The sequence below is a fragment of the Mesoplodon densirostris genome, chromosome 5 (genome assembly GCF_025265405.1).
Source record: "Mesoplodon densirostris isolate mMesDen1 chromosome 5, mMesDen1 primary haplotype, whole genome shotgun sequence".
Lineage (NCBI taxonomy): Eukaryota > Metazoa > Chordata > Mammalia > Artiodactyla > Ziphiidae > Mesoplodon > Mesoplodon densirostris.
The window spans coordinates 131,921,960-131,943,206 of record NC_082665.1 but is presented as its reverse complement, the minus strand read 5'-3'; the positions used below and the strand labels follow the sequence as shown (position 1 = coordinate 131,943,206).

Below are 21,247 nucleotides of genomic sequence, written 5' to 3'. Positions count from 1 at the left end.
GGAAGCTATTGTTTAATGGCACAGTTTGTGTGAAGCACATTCTACATTATCTAATTTATGGTAACCACCTCTTTGGTTAGGTATTTTAAAAATATTTTTAAATGCAACAAGTATGGGAAGAGTAGAACACACTGTAGTATTATGGGGTTGAAACCCACCTATCTATAAGCAGGAAGGAAATGGTGAAATTTACAAGAAAGATTAATCAATAGGATAATGGCTAATATTTGTATATGATGGCATATTTTGGGATGCACACAAAAAATTGGAGGACCTGAATGGTGAAATGGCAGTAATTAGGAAAGAAGTAGAAAATTGAAAAGGAAGAATTCCACATGCATCCAACTGCTTGTCTCTTACATCCTCTAATTGAAAGGATTTCTAGAGAAAATATTCAATGAGAAGCTGCTGTATAGTTTTAAGCAGAAATTTATCAGTTTTTATGTTAAGAGAAGACTTGTGAATACCTGTACTCCATGGATTTCTCCTTCCAGTGAAGTAGCATTATAACCCTGTTTCATTAATTTCCATCTTTAAATCATTCTTTTAGTGAAATCTGGGCAAACTATAAAAAAGATAATGGTAGCATATTTAATGACAGAAAGATTTAGTCTGTCACTTAGCTATATTCTTTATTTGAATTTTAAGAAAAAAATTCTTTACTGTGATCATCCAAAGAATGTTTTGTAAAGCACAGTTGTAAAATTTGAATGGAATTTTGCCTCATTGCTGCATTCATACATCTAAAAATTTGGTTTTGTAAGTAATTATATTTCATAAATTATTATAGCACTCTTTACTAACATTTATTTAGGATCAAGATGGTTCTCACATAAAAGGCCTGCTTATTAATTTCATCCATCACAATTGGCCATCACTTTTGAAGCACGGTTTTCTTGAAGAGTTCATTACTCCTATTGTAAAGGTACTATTTACATTAATATATTTTTATACTGTTGTCTTAAACAGTGGCAGAAAAACTAATTTTTTTATTATTATTATTCATTTAAGGCTAGCAAAAATAAGCAGGAACTTTCCTTCTATAGTATTCCTGAATTTGATGAGTGGAAGAAACATATAGAAAACCAGAAAGCCTGGAAAATAAAATATTACAAAGGTTTGTATTCTAAAACACTTAAATTTTGTGAAGTTACTAGTGACGTAAATTTATTTTTATGAGAGCATTGTAAAATATTTTGAAAGTTTGTCTCTTTTAGCTTTCAGAAACAGCTATGGCTGATTTTTAAAGAATTGTTAGGGAAAATTTTATGTAAGTAGAGAGAGTAGTATAATGGGCTTCCCATGTTCTTAAACAGTCACCGTTTTGCAGCCAGTCTTGTTTCATCTGAACTTCTGTCATTGCCACCCCATTAGTTTGAAATAACTTCCAGGCATTAATTACTTCTATACTACTTTAGTATGTATCTCTAAGAGAATTTTTTTTATTGTCCATAATACCATTATCATACCTTTCTTTAATAACCTTAAATATTCAATCCAGGTTAAAATTCTCCTGATTGTATTAAAAATGTTCATTTTTATAGTTTTTATTTTTTTTTTGAATCAGGATCCAAATAAGGCCCACACATTGCATTTGGTTGATAAGTCTATTTAATTTTAATATATTACTTCTCTTTTCATATTTTTTCTTGTAATTTATTTGTTCAAAAAGTTGGATTGGGGGGCTTCCCTGGTGGCGCAGTGGTTGGGAGTCCGCCTGCCGATGCAGGGGACGCGGGTTCGTGCCCCGGTCTGGGAGGATCCCACATGCCGCGGAGAGGCTGGGCCCGTGAGCCATGGCCGCTGGGCCTGCGCGTCCGGAGCCTGCGCTCCGCGGCGGGAGAGGCCACAGCGGTGAGAGGCCCGCGTACTGCAAAAAAAAAAAAAAAAAGTTGGATTGTTTGTCCTGTGTAATTTCCCATATTCTGGATATTGCTCATTATCCCTATATATATATATTTTCTTGTGGAGAGAACATTTTACGATCTTCTCTCTTAGCAATTTTCTTTAATTAATTAATTAATTAATTTGGTTGCCCCAGGTCTTAGTTGTGGCAGGTGGGCTACTTAGTTGTGACTTGCGGGCTCCTTGGTTGCGACTCCTGGGCTCCTTAGTTGTGGCTTGCTGGCTTCTTAGTTGTGGCTTGCCGGCTCCTTAGTTGTGGCATGTGGGCTCCTTAGTTGCAGCAGGTGGGCTCCTTAGTTGTGGCTCATGGGCTTCTTAGTTGCGGCATGTGAACTCTTAGTTGCAGCATGCATGTGGGATCTAGCTCCCTGACCAGGGATGGAATCTGGGCCCACTGCAATGGGAGCATGGAGTCTTATCCACTGTGCCACCAGGGAAGTCCCTCTCTCAGCAATTTTCAAGTATACAATATAGTGTTATTGACTATAGGCATTATGCTGTACATTAGATTCCCCAGAACTTACTCATCTTAAACCGAAAGTCTATACCCTTTGACTGACATCCCCCCATTTCTCTCTCCCCCCAGCCCCTGGCAACCACCGTTTTATGCTGTTACTATGAGTTTGACATAGATTTTTTTTTTTTTTAGATTCCACATATAAGTGAGGTCATACAGTATTTGTCTGTCTCTGTCTGGCTTGTTTCCACTTTTATTTTTAAAATTGTGCAGGGTTGGGTACCAGTACAGCTAAGGAAGCCAAGGAATATTTTGCTGATATGGAAAGGCACCGCATCTTATTTAGATATGCTGGTCCTGAAGATGATGCTGCCATTACCTTGGTAACAAAGTTCATTTAAAAAAATCTCTCCTAATATCCATTCCCTCTTTCTGCCATACTTTTCTTCCAATCCTGGTTTTCTGTGATAAGTCTCTTTAGAATTCTAAGCCCAGCCTAGTTAATCTTGGTGTCATTCCCCATCACCGCAGATTATGCCCTTTCATAATTCTTTAATTCAAACACCACTGTTCAAGTGTATTTTTGATAAAAGCATATTGGAAAAAAGTTAATTTCCCAGAAATTAATAATCAGTTATTTGCCTTTATAAATTTTAATTTTGTAATGAAATTATTTTTATTTTTAATGTATGAAATTGTTACCTGGAATCTTTCAGGCATTCAGTAAGAAGAAGATCGATGACAGAAAAGAATGGTTAACAAATTTTATGGAAGATCGGAGACAGCGTAGGTTACATGGCTTACCAGAGGTTAGTCATAAAGAGTGGTGATCTGGGGGAAGAAAGAGAAAAAGGCTAAAATTCATGCAGTAATGATGACATAATTGCTGTATAACTTTTCTCTTAGCAATTTTTATATGGTACAGCAACAAAGCATTTGACTTACAATGATTTCATCAACAAGGAATTGATTCTCTTCTCAAACTCAGACAATGAAAGATCTATACCATCTCTTGTTGATGGTAAGTAGCTTTTGTTTAACAATCTTTCATTTTTGTATGTCATTGAGTATATTTTAATTTCATGTACTTTAACCCATCCTTATAATGAACTTAAAAACTCTGAAGTTGCTCTCGAGATGTTTAGTAGTTCTGAAATTTTATATTCTTTATTTGAATCTTTCAAACCCTTTTTGAACTTTTAAAGAAAATTAACTTGCAAAATTTTAAAGCTTTTGCCCCAAGTTGTTGGAGACTTTTTAAAATAAAAAGTAAAAGGTGATTTTGATAAGTTCTAAAGTATTTATTGGAGACTGAATTTTAAAAACACCTTTATTCCTCAATACCCAAAACCTAATGCTTTTAACTTATTTAACTTGACAGAAAAGTTAAACTGTTACCCAGTACTTAGAGCAGATTTTAGTCTTCTATCTAGAGCATTTTGATTTTTATAACTTTCAGCAAATTAGTTGATCTTCATGTTCCTTGGTATTTCAGCTAATAGCAGATGGTTCTACTAATCCATGTAGTTCTAGCTTTAAGTTACATCCATTCTCTGATGTCTTCCCTAATAATTGCCGTCTAAATTGGTCTCAGATGCCTATAAACTTTTATGCCAATAATTGTATGCCTCTTATTTTACTTGTGTTAATTTTCCTCCTCAATTAGATTGTAAAATTCTCAAGGAAAGTGGCCATATTTTATCATCCTTTTGCTTCTGCCATGCTCTGGGCCCACGATGATGATGATGATAGCTAGCATATACTGAAAAGTTTATTACTGTGCTCATTGGCCTAGAGCAAGAAGAGTGCTCAGGAGGCAGAGTGCTTTGCTTGCATTGTCTCATGTAATCCTTATGATCAGCCTATTAGGAAGGTAATTATTTCTGTTACACTGGTGAGGACACTGAGACTTAATGGTTTAATAGGTTGTGGAAAGTCACGTGGCCAAGTTGAGAAGCGTATCCAGATTAGTGAGATTCTAAAGCCTGCATTCTTAACTACCAGAACACATCTCTTCTTTGTAAGAGCTTTCCTGATTTAGGATATTCTAATAAGTTTTCAGGCTCATTGATGGCTTGCTGGTACTTTAATCACAACTGGCATTTTGGGCACATGAGTGTTTGGGACTTCCTATGAAAGGAATTTGGTGCCACTGAGCAGTTCTTTAAGACCAGAGGGTGTCTTTCTATTGGTTCTTCACTTTGGAATAGATTGAGATGGTATAAAATATGTTAGTATGTACTCATTTTGTTACAGAATCTCAAGTAAACAATTCTACTTATTTTTCGGAAGCAAACTATATCTTTGCTTTTTTCTCTTGAATATATAAACATTGTTGTCACTAAAAGAAACATTACAACTATATCCCGAGCAATATTTTTAAAAGAGTGTTGTTGTTTTTAATAGGCTTTAAACCAGGCCAACGAAAAGTTTTATTTACCTGTTTCAAGAGGAATGATAAACGCGAAGTAAAAGTTGCACAGTTGGCTGGATCTGTTGCCGAAATGTCTGCTTATCATCATGGAGAAGTAAGCATGGAGATTGGAATTAATTGAGAACTATACTTATGGTCATGAAGGAGGATAGTAGAAGGATAATTCAGCATAATAAAGTGTTTTTTATAAGTTCTTTGGAAATGTAAAAGAGTTGAGAGTTTGGGTTTTAATAAAAATTAGGAAATCCATTTAGAAAATTTGGAATGTGAATGTTGTATTCTGTCTGTTTCTGTTCTGCAGCAAGCACTGATGATGACTATCGTGAACTTGGCTCAGAACTTTGTGGGGAGTAACAACATTAACTTGCTTCAGCCCATCGGTCAGTTTGGAACTCGGCTTCACGGGGGCAAAGATGCTGCAAGTCCTCGTTACATTTTCACAATGTTAAGGTAATCATTTGCTGATTTAATGGTATAAAGCTCTATTTGAAGTTTATTGGAACTAACTAAATGTGTAATAGAATTGTAACTACGGAGAGAGGGGATTGGGTATTATGTTGAGGGTGAATGTTCCAAATTATTTGATCACATATAGAATGAAATTTGTTGATCTCAGTTTTTATGAATTATTGGTGGAACCAGTCCTAATGAACGTAAGGATTTTTTCTGATCCAACTTTACTTTTTAGGCTGAAGATGGGTTTTGTGGTTTAGTCAGAATAAGAGGAAATCCTTAAGAGGTTACTTATCAATACTAAGAATTTAGGAAGGTAAATCAGTAAATAACTTAAGTAAAACAAGACTGTCTTATTCTGTCTTTGTGCCTGAGAGAAATATATTTGGTAATAAGGTTAGGTAAATTTTATTGTTAAATTTAAATTAAGCACATGTAACCAAAATTCTTAACAAATGCATTCTTTTTAAAAGATTTTTCGAAATGTAAAGTCTTTAATTATGTATGAAGTTTTATTTTCTAAAACCATGATATTGCTCCATGTCTTTCTTTTTCCTTTTATTAGCTCTTTAGCAAGACTGCTTTTCCCTGCTGTGGACGACAACCTGCTTAAATTCCTTTATGATGATAATCAACGCGTAGAGCCTGAGTGGTATATTCCCATAATCCCCATGGTTTTAATAAATGGTGCTGAGGGCATCGGCACAGGATGGGCTTGTAAACTACCCAACTATGATGCTAGGGAGATTGTGAACAACGTCAGACGGATGCTGGAAGGCTTGGATCCTCATCCCATGGTGATTACCTAGAACTTATTGCTTGTGTCATTTTAACAAATGATAATGTGTAAACTACAAAGGCCAATCATTTTAGGAAAGTAATGGAATCATTTTCATTTTAGAACGTATTGTAGACAGTAAGGACCCTATTAGTGTGTAACTTGTTGTGTGCTCACTGTAAAAGGTATAGAGTTTGGGGGACTTCCCTGGTGGCACAGTGGTTAAGAATCCTCCTGCCAATGCAGGGGACACGGGTTCGAGCCCTGGTCCGGGAAGATCCCACATGCCATGGAGCAGCTAAGCCTGTACACCACAACTACTGAGCCTGAGCTCTAGAGCCCACGAGCCACAGCTACTGAAGCCTGTGCACCTACAGCCCATGCTCCGCAACAAGAGAAGCCACCGCAATAAGACCACGCACCGCAACGAAGAGTAGCCCCCGCTCGCTGCAACTAGAGAAAGCCCGTACGCAGCAACAAAGACCCAACGCAGCAAGCAAGCAATAAATAAATAAATAAATAAATAAATAAATAAATAAGAAAGAAAAAGAAAGAAAGAAAGAAAAAAGATATAGAATTTGGAAAAAGCCTGGATATAAGGTTTATGGGAGAAACTGTTTATTAAAATTTTAAAGTACCCTGTAGTTCAGGCTTTCAAATGTCTTATATAGAGAATAACGTTTTTATGACACAGTTATATGCAACTTTATGTCATTGTTTTTAAACTACTAAGTCATATTAGAGTCATTAAGAAATGCTTAAAGACACCTTGTATATATTTTAATAATCCCCATATTTTTCATTTTTGCCCTTACCTTACATCATTCATCATGTTCAGTTCTTCCCCTAAACTCCCTCCAAGAAAAACCCTCAAAAAATTGTCTTACGCTCTTCTACATGATTTAAAATCATCTAGAAATTTCCCTTTATCATGATACAATTAAATACAAGAATATTTTTATTACAAAAATGATAGTGCTCATTGTAGAAAATATAAATAAGCAAAGAGGAAAAAATACTCCATTATATAGAAACAAACTTAATATTTTTAAGTATTTCTCTCCAAGTTTGATTTCATGTTTGTATTTTAAAAGAAAATTAGATTATGGGGATGATTTAACATCTTTTTTCTCCTAAATACTTTAAAGTACTTTAAAATATTTCTAACAAGTATCAAATTAATTTTAATGATTATAGCATTTTATTTCAGATACATTTAGAGAATTTATTGTCTCAGTGTATTTGATCAATACTTGTTTCATATATATATATATATCTTCTATATATGATACTGTGCTAGGTGGTAAGATAAAGAACCATGATCTCTGTCTTCAAAAAGTTAATCTGTTGTCAAGGCGAGACCTCTGGGCATGAAGTTTACAGTGACAAAAGATATTAATAGTTGCTCAGTGAGCAGAAGTGTCCTATGCTATATGCCTGATTTCTTAGTGATGATAACAAATAGGAATTTTAGAAGAGGGAGAGATCACTTGTAATTAGGCTGAGAAGGTTAAGTAAGATTTATATAGATGGATGGGGTGTGGAGAGCTGAATAACCTTCAGGCCTGGTGGATAGAGTGAGTGAAAGTGAGAATATTCAAGAGAAATGTGGAAGAAGAGTAGTGATCTGGAAGGCAAATCACCGGAGAAAAGTTAGAAGGTTAGCTTGGCTTGTAACGTAATGTCTGAGGAGTTTGGATTTGAAGGATTTTTAATCTAGGGGAGAAGGAAGGATGGAGGGGTAATAAGCTGGAAAAAAAAAGGCGATATTCTTGGAAGACCAGGAGAGGTGGTGCTGAGGTTTTGAGATTTTGGGGGCTGTTGAGAGTATATTAACAGAAGCCGTGAATTCAAAATTGAGTGATTATTTGGAGAGGGCCTATTGCCGAGGAGAGGAATTTAGTTTCCGTTGTGTGAACCTGTCGGTAGCAATAGGTCATTGACTAAGGGGCATTCAGAGGTGGCACTGTCACTCAAGTGAGAATTCGGGGCCTTTAGGTATTTTTATTTTTCTCTACAGCTTCCAAACTACAAAAACTTTAAAGGAACAATCCAAGAACTTGGTCAAAACCAATATGCAGTCAGTGGTGAAATATTTGTGGTGGATAGAAACACAGTGGAGATTACAGAGCTTCCCGTTAGAACTTGGACACAGGTTGGTATAAGACGTGAGCTGCCTGTGAGCTGCTTGTGGCAGTGGTGTTAGTCAACCCTTTCTGGTGAGAATATGATTGTTTGCCCTGTGTCTGTAGAATGTTTAAACATTCATGTATACACTTTTGACACATTCATTGGAATATTCCAATGGTAATTTAAAAGTTATCTAAATGTAGAATGACTTAGCTAGCTTTTAAAAAGACTTATCTTTGTTTACGTTGCAATGACTAGAATAGTATGTAACAAACAGTGTTTTGAACCCTTATAAATATGGTCAATAAACTCATGTCATTCAGTATTGGATCTAAAAGTACACGCGTCACCTCGTCAGTGCTAGTTGATGCCATACGCTTTGTACTCTCAGCCTCTTGTTGCCTTTTGAGTATGAGCAGATCAGAACGAGTACCTTGTATATCGTCTTTCTCCATTGAGATGCCTATGTATTGTCAACTATAGTGACTGGGCAGGAGATGATATAGATGAGGTTTCCCCACTGGAATCGAGAAGTTTTAAAGATTGCATGACTTGTAGAATAAGAACATGAATGTGTGTCATGAAAGAATTACTTATTTTTGAATCTTTTATAGGTATACAAAGAACAGGTTTTAGAACCTATGCTAAATGGAACAGATAAAACACCAGCATTAATTTCTGATTATAAAGAATACCATACTGATACAACTGTGAAATTTGTGGTGAAAATGACTGAAGAGAAACTAGCACAAGCAGAAGCTGCTGGATTGCACAAAGTTTTTAAACTTCAAACTACTCTTACTTGTAATTCCATGGTAATTGACTAGATTTACTATGAATGTAACCTTGCATTCTGTGACTTGGATTTTTGTAATTGGCTTCATGATGGGGAGTAGCTATAGTAAGTCTGAATGCGTTTCCCCCTGTATGTTTGCTAAAGAATCTAGAGGTACATTCCCTTTCCTCTAATGTTATCCTCTGCTCTTAACCCCAACCCTGCATCTGTGCATCTGGGCTTGAACACACAGAATACACATACCCTCACACACACTGGCTGGAAGTTCTGAGAGTGATTGTCACAGGGTCTCCTTCTGCCTCATGCCTGTCTCTATTAGCATTCTCGTTGTGGAGTTCTTATCTCCTCACGACTCTAATCTGCTTTATTAAACTTTAGATAATTGGGGAGGAAGATAAAAAGTGAACATGTATGATTACCCTGTTCCATTCCAAATTAGCTTTTTAGACTTGAGAAAGAATAAAAGAAAAAAATCCAGCAATAGCACAGTGACTGAGAAAAAGTGCCATAATCTGCCAAGCAAGGCTGATAGAAAAAGGAGAAAAAGATAGAGAAGAAGTAAAATTTCCCTCTAAATTGAAGTTTGAGTGAATTATAGCCCATTCATAAAAAACAACAGAGAGGCAAATGCATGTCCATTGAGTAATGAGAGAGAGAGAACTTTAATATTTAAAACTTACAGATAGAATATGCTTGTTTTTAGTTTGAAAAAAAATTTATTAGGTGGCTTTATAGCCATAGTTCATATAGTTTTAAGTAACCTGTTTTTTAAGGACCTATTTTTATCTTTCAAAATTATTCCAATTTTAAATATTTTCATAGTTTTGAGAATAGAATTTTATCAGTTTCTTGGAGCCACCAAAGGAATATTTACTTAATAATTTTGTTCTGGATTTTAGGGGTGGTGTGTATTCATATACGTGTATTATGGTTATTTTAAATACTGTAGCATACAAGTTAAAAATACCAACACAAATTTATATAATCTTCAAAAACTTTGTGTTTTGTTTAGGTACTCTTTGATCATATGGGATGTCTGAAGAAGTATGAAACTGTGCAAGACATTTTGAAAGAATTCTTTGATTTACGATTAAGCTATTATGGTTTACGTAAGGAGTGGCTTGTAGGAATGCTGGGAGCAGAATCTACAAAGCTTAATAATCAAGCCCGTTTCATTTTAGAGAAGATACAAGGGAAGATTACTATAGGTAAGATGCAACCTTTAAAAATTTGAACATTAGTTAAAATGGAAAAAAAAACTTTATTAATAGAAGACGTTTTTATCAGTAGAATATAAACAAATACAAATTGACTCTTTTCTTGATCCTAACTTTATTTTTCCCTCACATAGAGAATAGGTCAAAGAAAGATTTGATTCAAATGTTAGTCCAGAGAGGTTATGAATCTGACCCAGTGAAAGCCTGGAAAGAAGCACAAGAAAAGGTAATCATTTGCAGAACGAGACATTCAGAGAAGCTTTTGAAAGCAACTTCCAAAGCAAACAAAAACCCCAACCCCTAAATTTTGAATTTAGTACTGCTAAAGGTGCTGAGTAGTCTGTTTGGAGACTGAAGTCTTCTGTGTATCCACAAAACAGATAGGGTGCAGGAACTTGCAGTGCACACCCACTGCCAAGCACTTTGCCAGTGTGGCTCAGCCAGGGCCTGGAGAAATGATTCTGGTTGGAGAAGGTTGCTTAGTCTCCTCAGCCTTCTTTCTGAGCCTGCCGTTAAAGGACGGTGGTGGTGGTGGTTTTGTGAGGTTCATATCACTATCTGGGAACTACACTGGTAACACAGAAATAATTTCCCCCTGGGCAATTTGTGGCCACAATATGGAATCCACTCACCACTCACTTGATCTGGTTTTGGTGTACGCTGGGGAGACTAGAGACAGAGAATGGTCAATATTTATCAGTATTTATCGAGCACCAAGTATGTGCTCTGACCTATGCTTAGGTCTTTAGCTGGAGATCTTAAACCCTGGAACTTCAGATTAAGAGTCTGATGTTTTATTAAATTGTCCATTTTAGATCATAGAGTACTAATATTAATTCAGTAAATGGGATATTGAAACGTTGAGATTCTTCTCAAGAATAGCTTCTTGCTGTTGTGGACAATTTAAAAAAAATTGAAAAGGCAGTACAGCATTGTGATTGAGAACACATGTACAAAAGGAAGAAAGTTGGAAATGATTAATTTTCAGATACTTAATTAGAATATTTTATATATATGTAATACTGATAAAGTTCACATCTTTAAAAAATAGTTATGATTATGTGATGTAATTTGAACTGAAACTTTAAACTTCCCAACATTCATGAGTTCTCAACCATAATGTTTTTCATATTTTTCATCAAACTCCATTGAAATAGTGTTTTCATTTACATTAAGTTTTTTTTTTAAATTTTGAACTGTCAATAGATTGCCATATGTTAGAGTGAGTAAAATTAGAATAAATTACATATTTAGCAATTACATGTTAAGAGAATAGGTTTATTCATTGTTTGAGGAAAATTGGGTAGGACAAGTTGGGGGAGTATTCAAAATTAAGATGACTCAAGCATGTTGCGTTCCTTTCAATGTGTTTTGTTGCATTCTTAAACCCCAAATTATGGTTTATACACTACTTGCCCTTCTGTATCATTGTTGGTTTAAATTATATCTTAAAAAAAAAGAAAAGCTAGTAAGCTAATGAATTTAATGTTTAGTTTAAAAAAATAAAGGTGTTTAGGGTTTGAGAATGCCCTTCTGGCGGAAGTAGACTTCATGGGTAAAAGCTAGTGCTTGGCTTCAGTAATTTCATTGTTACCCTCAAAATGTTCCCAGCATCTTGGCCATGTGTTCACTTTGGGGGTTCAAGAAACAAAAGGAACTACTCTTAAAAGAGTGTCCTGTTGTGTAGAGTTGGAGAAGAGATAATTATAAAGCCGATAATTAGAAGATCAAAAACATGGTAGAATTGTCATTGGAACTTGAAAAGTTTCTTGGTTTTTGTTTTTTTTCCCTGAAAGTATCCTTAGTCATCTTCATAACAATGATAGATACACATATTCATGGAGCACTCATTAACAATACTTGGTGTGTCATCAAAACCTAGAGCAAATAGACTTCTGAAGTGTGGGTCTAAATAGGATTTTATGACACCCTAATAATATTTTAATAGTAGTGTAGCAACCTAAAATTCCATAGCAACACACTATTTCATGAAGAAATTTTAAAAACTGTAGACTGTATTAATTTGTCATAAATTATCTAGGTACTTAATAATCTATTATCAACCCAACAACAGCATTCTTTATTTGGCTAATGTTACTTAATTGAGTTTATACTTTTGTTTATGTAATGAAGCATCTTGCTTTGCAATTTTTATTTTTATTCCTTTACTTCTAAAATACACCTAACGTTTACTTTGTATATACACATTATTTTACTGAAAATTTTAAATTAAATTGTAAAGCTTTTTTTTTTTCTCTTTTGATTGCTAGAAGTGAACTTTTGTTTTATGGAGTATCATGGCTAACTCAGTCATTTTTAATTATCTGAGTGCCTTCAAAAATTGAGATGCAATTTTATTTAACAGCTGTTGTTATTTAAAAAATTTTAAAGATGTCACCTATAATAACTTCTATTAAATTAATTGGACTTTGAAATTTAATATTAGCATAAGATTTTTTATTGCAACTGCTCCTATGAAAGAAGGCCTTATAGATAAACTTTGAGAATAGCCCTTGTGACTGACTTACCAGCTGTTAAATGCTGGAGTGAGCTTCAGCTTAGTCCTTGAATGAATGTTCTTGCTTGAGGGAATCTTTATCAAGAATTCATCCATAGTGACTGTCTACCTTAGCATATTTATTATAACTGTAAAACATTCTTCATAAGTGATATTTATTTTAGGTTTCAGATTGTTCACTCACCAATATAAAGATCTGACAAGATGCATGATAAAACATTAGTTCTGCTCTATTAATTTTAAGATGTGACGTCTTCTCAAGCAGTTAATTTTTCACCAGATTCCTGGATAGAGGCTGAATATACCATTCCTTTTGATGATTTTATTGTGCATTTTTAGAAAATTTAAACTTTTTATAGGAAATATATTTTCATAGATAATCTCGCAGATAATCTAAAATAAACCCACCACCCTGAAGGTGTAGCTTTAAGAGTATAGCATTATGGAATTTTAAACTCAGTATTCAATAAAATTCAACATTGATTTGATATTATATAGGACTTTAATATAAAGTTTATTATTTTTTACAGGCAGCAGAAGAGGAAGAAACACAAAACCAGCATGATGATAGTTCCTCTGATTCAGGAACTCCTTCAGGCCCTGATTTTAATTATATTTTAAATATGTCTCTATGGTCTCTTACTAAAGAAAAAGTTGAAGAACTGATTAAACAGAGAGATGGAAAAGTATGAACTTCTGTGGGTTAAATAATTTGAAACTTTTAAGTGCTATCCATATCTTTATTTTTCTTTTCCAGAAATAAAGTTTTATTTAGCCTTTATGTATACATTTGAAAATTATACATTTAAAATTGAATGTTTGAATTCTACTACTTTTTTATTATAGGGGCGAGAGGTCAGTGATCTTAAAAGAAAATCTCCTTCAGATCTTTGGAAAGAAGATTTAGCAGCTTTTGTTGAAGAACTGGATGTAGGTTAAGTCTCCATTAAAATATATTTGGAAAAGTAATGTTTACGAAACAAGAATGAAAAGTTTTTAAATTAAATTATCTCAGGGTTTCCTTTAACTGTACAAAAGTTAATATGTTTATAAGCTGTAGAGGATTAAGCTTCTAGCTCTGTGAAACCATAAAGAAAAGTTATATCTGATGCAGATGAATAAAAGCTATGGAGTTGAAATTTAGAATAAATTAAATTCTAATACTCTCTGCTAGTTAAAATTTCTTAACTGACTTCAAATTAGCTTATTGATTCAATTTTAATGTTTTCCCCCAAAGAGGTAAGAGCAATATATATGATTAAATATAGGTACTTTGATTTTTAAAAAGTAGAATGATAGTCTCCTTAGACTTTTTTTTTTTTTTTTTTTTTTTTTGTGGTATGTGGGCCTCTCACTGTTGTGGCCTCTCCCGTTGCGGAGCACAGGCTCCGGATGTGCAGACTCAGCGGCCATGGCTCACGGGCCTAGCCGCTCCGCGGCATGTGGGATCTTCCCGGACCGGGGCACGAACCCGTGTCCCCTGCATCGGCAGGCAGACGCTCAACCACTGAGCCACCAGGGAAGCCCTCTCCTGAGACTTTTAATCAAGAAATTTTAATATTTTTTGTTATAGCTTAGTTTTCTCCAGGTAGAATTCCAATTTTAAAAATAAAAAAAATGTAGAGAAAGATGTAAATAAACTATAAACTTTTTCTAAAATTGCCTAATTTGTTTTTAAGCAATTAACTCACTTAAAATCTTAGAATTAAATTCACAGTAGCAGTATGATCATCTGATTTTGAGTAGCACAAGGTAAATTACTATTTATTATTACTCATATGATATTACTTATATTCATTACTTTTTAGTTGTTTCATTGATTTACTGTCCACATGTTCTAATTTTATTTTTATGGCCCAAGTCAGAATTCGAACTCTTAAGAATGAGTGTGGTGTATTAGTTGCCTAATAAAATTTCTGGAATTGTTTAGGTCCTATTGTTCTGGGTTCCCTTAATGATCTTTCAAGTGCCACAATATAATTATGCCTTGATTTATACTTTTCTGATATTGTTATGAGTTAGATTTTTAAAAAATTGCAGACCCTTTTTTTTTACTGCTGACTTACACATTTAAAAATTAATATCCATTAAAAATGAAGCAAACTAAAACAATAGTAAAGGATAGCTTCATATTTGTTAACAGAACTGCCTTTTTGTGTGATTTGCTGGGATTCTGATGATACCAGGTCATCAAAAGTCTTGATCCCATAATACATTGTAGGATCCTAGAATTGGAAGGGACCATATAGGTCATTTAGTTACTACCCCCTTGTATTGCAAATGAGAAGCTAGTTAGATAGAACTGGGACTATAGCCCAGGTCGTCTTTTTTTTTTTTTTTTAATATTTAATTATTTTATTTATTTATTTGGCTGTGTCGGGCCTTAGGTGTGGCACGCGGGCTTCTCTCTAGTTGTGGTGCATGGGCTCCAGAGCACACGGGCTCAGTAGTTGAGCGCGTGGGCTTAGTTTCCCCATGGCGTGTGGGATCTTAGTTTCCTGACCAGGGATCACACCCTTGTCCCCTGCATTGGAAGGTGGATTCTTAACCACTGGACCACCAGGGAAGTCCCCAGCCCAGGTCTTCTGACTTAGAATTATTTGGTTTTTCCTTAGATTATATCACCTGAAAGGAAACCTTTGTTCCTTACTGAATGAATAAAGTTAGATTTGACTTCTTATGCAGTAGTAACTCTCTTTTCTAATGAGTTGTTTATGCCCCCACCCTGTTCCCCATCATTAATCATTACACTCCAGAAAGTGGAAGTGCAAGAACGAGAAGATGTTATGGCTGGGATGGCTGGAAAAGCAATAAAAGGGAAAGTTGGCAAACCTAAGGTGAAGAAGCTTCAACTGGAAGAGACAATGCCCTCGCCTTTCGGGAGAAGAATAGTTCCTGAAATTACTGCCATGAAGGCAGATGCCAGTAAGAAGTTGCTGAAGAAGAAAAAGGTACATGTCTCTTGTTTTAGCTTGTTGGTGGACTCCACCTCCATAATGATGTATGTAGGTATTTTAATTTTACTGTGTACTTCAGTCATGCTTTATTTTTTGTTTCTAATATGTTTCACTGTGATTGGAAGTCACTTGTTCTGAGAGCAGTTGATCCATACATAGAATGAAGACATATTAGTCAAGGACCCACATATGTGTAAAGACCTACTCACTTGATTCCATTTCTAAAACGAGAGAGAGGAATACTCTACTCAGCATTCTAAACTAAAATCATGGAACAACACAACAAGAAGTTTATCAACTTTAAAATATAAACTTTAGTTCTATATCATGAGCAGTTAAGGAAGTCTTATGAAAAGAGTCTGTTTGGCTTTCAAAGTAAGCTGTCAACTTTTACTATTTATTTGTTTTTACCTTTAGTTAAAAAGTCATCAAACACCGCATGTATCATTGTCATTGATGAGAGTTAGAGGGGATTTAAAAGTGTGAGATCTGCCTACCCTCCAGCAGGATGGGAACAGTTAGCCAGAGGAAGGCAGTGTCGAGAAGGCTGCTCAGAGCCGAGCAGCAGGGGCCTGACGGTCTCAGGGAGAGTCTGATTTTTCTAGGCAGGTTGATTTAGAGCCCAGGGGATATATAGGTAGATGCATCCCACAGTCTAAGTAGAGCTTGGAAGGTGAGCCTGAGAGCGGTGGTCCATACAGAAGAGCTAAGAGTTGAAGCCTGGGGGCACTGTGCTACCAGGGAGATCCCTCTCTTCCACGGTTCTGATAAACGGAGGTCTCACAGGTTCCCCTGCACATAGAACTTGCTCTCTCTTTAGGAAAATGTTTCTCTCCTTTTCTGAGGGTTTTAGCCAGGATCCGTTTTCAGCACACTTCTCTTCACCTTTCATGGTCTCTCCAAGTGACCTTGTTTGTGCCCAGAGCTTTTATCACTTACACTGGTGACTCTTTAATCGATGTCCTGAAGCTGTAATGTTTCCAGGAGGGCCAGGCTAATACAGCCACCAGAACGCCCAACGCCCCGCAGACTCAGCATGCCTGCAGGGACCCATTATCTGGGTTTCAAAACTGCCCTCCCACCTCTGCGCCTGATCTCAGTTCCTGGCACTACCAGCTGTCACTAACATAGGCCGAAAACCTGGGAGTGTTCTCATTTAGTCTCTAACTCAGTCCTACTGACTGTCTATGAAAGTTCCAGATACCACCCTCTTATCTTGGTCCACACCGACACTGTCTTAGAATTTGGTATTTTCCCTGAGCTAATTTAAGGTGAGCCGTGTGGCTCCAGTGATCCTGTCTCTAGTCATCCAGTCACGACTTCTGCCTTCTTCACTTCAGTCCTCTCAGTCTTGTCTCTCACCACCAGAGTGATGTTTCCAAACAACGAGCCTGTTGTTATAGGTGATTCCTGGTGCACAGTGATTTAGCACCCGCACGCCTGCCTGCTTCCATCTGGCTGCCCATTCCCCTCACCTTTCATTGAGTCCTAGCAGACAGGAGTCTTTATCTTGTGCCTGGGGCACGCTTCCCTCCTTCCTTCTCCTCACCAGGCGAATCTACCTGATTCTTTAAAGCCCAGTCGGAAAGGCTCCCTTCTCCGTGGTGTCTGCTCTGACCCTGCCGTAGGCCTCCCTCCCTCTGTCTCAGGGTCAGGGGACTTCATTATGTACTGCCAGGCATTATAGGACATGGATTGCTTATTTTCATTCAGTAATCTGAAGATTTTTTTCTAGTATATAGAGACATGAGCTATGGGAATGTATTTTTTTCAGGTACCTTTTGGTATACTTAGCTATGAGTCTGAAAGTCCCTTTGATAATCAAAAGCTGCCTTCTTATTTTTCATAGTTGGTTTTAAGTAGCTGTCATCTCATAGAAGGTACTACAAGATTAGAGTGATAAGCAGTGTCATCTTCTACAGCTGCATGAGATAAAGTAAAGCAGGGTCTGATCAAAGTCATTTCTTAGGACCTCAGTAGAATCACACTTTATATTGTTTTTTTACTCATAAGAAAAAACGATCTCTTGGCTGGAAGTGTATCTCTAAAGTATATGGTGTTAATTTAACTTCTATTTTTACTTAATGGTTTGGTTTTCTTTTCAATGTGTAGGGTGATCTCGATACCACAGCAGTGAAAGTGGAATTTGATGAAGAATTCAGTGGAGCACAAGTAGAAGGTGCAGGAGAAGAGGCATTGATCCCGTCAGCTCCTATAAGTAAAGGTCCCAAACCCAAACGGGAGAAGAAGGAGCCTGGTGAGGAATTGTTAAGAGTTTTATTGTGTCAGAAAATCTGTATGTTCAGGATATTACTAGATTCTTTTGATTGTACTTTTTTTCTAGTAGTTGAAGTAATGTCTTCAGCTTTCACAAACATTTGTTATTTTATCATGAAGTTTTCATTACAATAGTTTTATTTTTACTAATGACGTTTGGATAAGTATGGATACATATCTTATTGTTGCTCATTTGTTTTTAGGTACCAGAGTGAGAAAAGCACCTACATCATCTGGTAAACCCAGCGCAAAGAAAGTGAAGAAACGGAATCCTTGGTCAGACGATGAATCCAAGTCAGAAAGTGACTTGGAAGAAACAGAACCTGTGGTTATTCCACGAGATTCTTTACTTAGGAGAGCGGCTGGTATTCTGAAATATTTTATATTTTATTATATATTATGGTTTGACAAAGTTAGTATTACTCATAAGTTGGTATTATTAGTATCATCAGTGTTTCTGAAGTACTAAACCATTAGTATTTCAGAAGTTATAGTTCATGAAGACAAAAAAACCTTTACAAAATGCTATTTTCTAGCAAAGTTGGACTGAATTTCTCTAAAGTGAATCATGTTTTCTTATTGATTTTTGTTACAAAGTTTGGGTTGTATTCCCTCCATAGTTGGAAGATGTTTGGTAAAAAAAAAAACATACCTTGGTGTAGTATACCAGCAGTGATGGATCCATAGAACTGCTATGTAGTGTTCTTTTCGTTTTCTACCCCTTGTATCATGAAGAATTTCCCCTACATTAGGAGTCTGGTTCCATATGCACACAGCATAATTTAGATAATTACAGTGTTAGAGTTAGGCTTGCAGAATCCCATTTTGCTAATATATATTGCTGTTAAGCATGTGATTTGATCCTTTCTGATTCATTAATTTGAAGTCTTCAAATAATTAAAAACTGATGTGTCCTATTTTATAGATTCTTCTCAAATTGTGTTAAGTCCTAATTTACATAAAATGAATAATAAAATATTATGATTGTTTTATCTCTGGGAGATACTTTTAAAATTATATCTCAGGCCTTCAGTCACTAAGTGATTGAATTTCTTTTCCTAATGTGCATAGGTTTTATAATAGAGGTGAATTAAAAAAAATTTTTTTTATTATAGTTGATTTACAATGTTGCAGTAGTTTAGAGGTGAATTTTTAACACAGTAACAAGTTACCTGAAAATTAATTTATTAAATGCTTTCAAATTGTATTTAGGCTTTTTCCATACATTAAAATGAAGTGTAAAATTGCATAGCATCCAAATGACTTTAAAACTTTATTCCATAGTATATGCTAGAAATTATAGTAAAACTTAACTTGCATTATACCAGTGTGCCTTTCTCCATAGTTGGTACCTTTTTATGCATTATATTATTTTGCTAATATATTGAGGTCTTATCTCTATTTATACTATTCATTTGAAAAATGACTGTTTCTGTTATTTCATAGTAAAACTACTGTGAAGAGAAGATAGGAGTTTTTATGGAAGTGGTTAAGAGAAAGTGCAGCACTTTCTAAAGACCTGTAAGAGTTGTCTTTCGTAATTGCAGAAATGGGAAATCTCATATTAGCAGTCACTTTCACAGTGGCCATAATGACTGCTTTCCTCACTGTTTTGAGTAAGATTTAAGCATGACAAGCAGCATCCTAGTGGCCTCATCAGCTTACCCTCTCCCGAGACATGCAGCATTGCCCCAGGGCCTCCAGGGAGTACAGGACAGATGTCAGCACCATCAGCGTAACTGAGGCAGAGTGGTCGACTTTTGTTCTCTAACGCTTGTCTTTTTCTTTTTTTTCTTGTATATTTTAAGAGACAGCTGGAATATATTTCAAGTGCATTGTTTGGAATAGTATTTCATGTTGATAAAGCTGGGTTTGAGTTTAACACTCACTCTTATTTTTGTCCTAGCTGAAAGGCCTAAGTACACATTTGATTTCTCAGAAGAGGAGGATGATGATGCCGATGATGACGATGACAATAATGATTTAGAGGAACTGAAGGTTAAAGCATCTCCCATAACAAATGATGGAGATGATGAATTTGTCCCTTCAGATGGCCTAGATAAAGATGAATACACGTTTTCACCAGGCAAATCCAAAGCTAGTCCAGAGTAAGTAACACAGCAACTGCTGTTCAGCTATATGGTGCAGCTAGGTGTCTGGGCAGCTGCAGCAATCTTATAGTAAGCTCCATCCTAGGTCAGGTCCTTCTCATGAAGTAATATATCTGCTTAATATTGCAGCTGTTTACATAACCGTTGCTATAGTTTAGAGCACGGATTGGCAGATTTTTTCCATAAAGGGCTGGATAGTAAATATTTTAGGCTTTGCAGGCCATATGGTCTCTGTTGCAACTACTCAGTGCTGCCCTTGTAGCAGGAAAGCAGCCATAAATGATATGTAAATGAACGAGCGTAGCTGTGTTCCAGTAAAATGTTGTTTACAAGATTAGGCAGCAGGCATACAGGACATAGCTTGACAACCCCTGGTTCAGAGAAGTTATTAAATCTTTAGAATTGAGAAGGTTTAATTTTCCTCCCTAGCTTTGGCCTTGATTTTTTTCTTGCCTCTGGTGAGTGTGAACACGTAATATGTAGGATGTGAAGTCTGTGAACTATTTCAGATTTTTAAGGAAGTATTTTAACCACAAGCAGTCAAGTATTAGAAGTCAGGTTATTGCCTCTTCTGATGGAGATTCTTTCTTCTTGGATTTTTGCCAATAATTTACTGATGTTAAATTCTGAAGAGGTTCTGTCAACCATAAAATTCAGTGATATTTTGAGTAACTTTAAAGTTTTGCTTTTCTGTTAAATCATTGGTTTGTCTGGTGTCTCTGTGTGTATGCATGCACACTTACGCTTATGAGAGAAGAAAGGAGTTTGGTTGCCCTGTCTTTAGCAAAGAGAAACAAATGAAAGAACTAAAATTTTGTTCTGTAATTATAATCCTGCAGTACATATTATATATGAATTGTCAAAGTTGAAACCAGATATTTACATTATATTGTTGTGTTTAATTTTTCTTTCTATTAGAAAGTCTTCCCATGACAAAGGTCAGGATTACGGGAATCTCTTCTCATTTCCTTCATACTCTCAGAAGTCAGAAGATGGTATGCTCATTTAGTCTTTTTGTTGGTTACTTACGTATTATTGCTATGGATTTTTTTTATGAGTAAAAAACCTACCTCCTTTTTACATTTTCCCCAATGTAATAAGGTTTATTTAGTTTTCCTGAGGTGATTCCCAACTGGTCAAAATCAGCATTATGGAAGCATTCAGGTGGAGAAGCAGATGCAAACGTGTGTGTGTGTGTGTAGTGGGGGGGAGTG

At 35.7% G+C, this 21,247-nt stretch overlaps 1 protein-coding gene across 3 annotated transcripts in view; it reads left to right on the top strand.

The window, feature by feature from the left end:
• TOP2B (DNA topoisomerase II beta) overlaps positions 1–21,247 on the top strand; it is a 65,720-nt gene that overhangs the window by 37,767 nt on the left and 6,706 nt on the right. For all 3 annotated transcript variants that reach the window (XM_060099506.1, XM_060099505.1, XM_060099504.1), the window contains exons 14-32: positions 815–925; positions 1,012–1,117; positions 2,636–2,745; positions 3,079–3,171; positions 3,269–3,383; positions 4,769–4,890; positions 5,098–5,246; positions 5,815–6,046; positions 8,048–8,182; positions 8,772–8,972; positions 9,966–10,161; positions 10,305–10,396; positions 13,219–13,374; positions 13,535–13,618; positions 15,445–15,639; positions 17,758–17,902; positions 18,126–18,287; positions 19,829–20,030; positions 20,952–21,028. In XM_060099506.1, the coding sequence (XP_059955489.1) occupies positions 815–925; positions 1,012–1,117; positions 2,636–2,745; positions 3,079–3,171; positions 3,269–3,383; positions 4,769–4,890; positions 5,098–5,246; positions 5,815–6,046; positions 8,048–8,182; positions 8,772–8,972; positions 9,966–10,161; positions 10,305–10,396; positions 13,219–13,374; positions 13,535–13,618; positions 15,445–15,639; positions 17,758–17,902; positions 18,126–18,287; positions 19,829–20,030; positions 20,952–21,028 (2,683 nt within the window). The remainder of the gene's footprint in view (positions 1–814; positions 926–1,011; positions 1,118–2,635; positions 2,746–3,078; positions 3,172–3,268; positions 3,384–4,768; positions 4,891–5,097; positions 5,247–5,814; positions 6,047–8,047; positions 8,183–8,771; positions 8,973–9,965; positions 10,162–10,304; positions 10,397–13,218; positions 13,375–13,534; positions 13,619–15,444; positions 15,640–17,757; positions 17,903–18,125; positions 18,288–19,828; positions 20,031–20,951; positions 21,029–21,247) is intronic.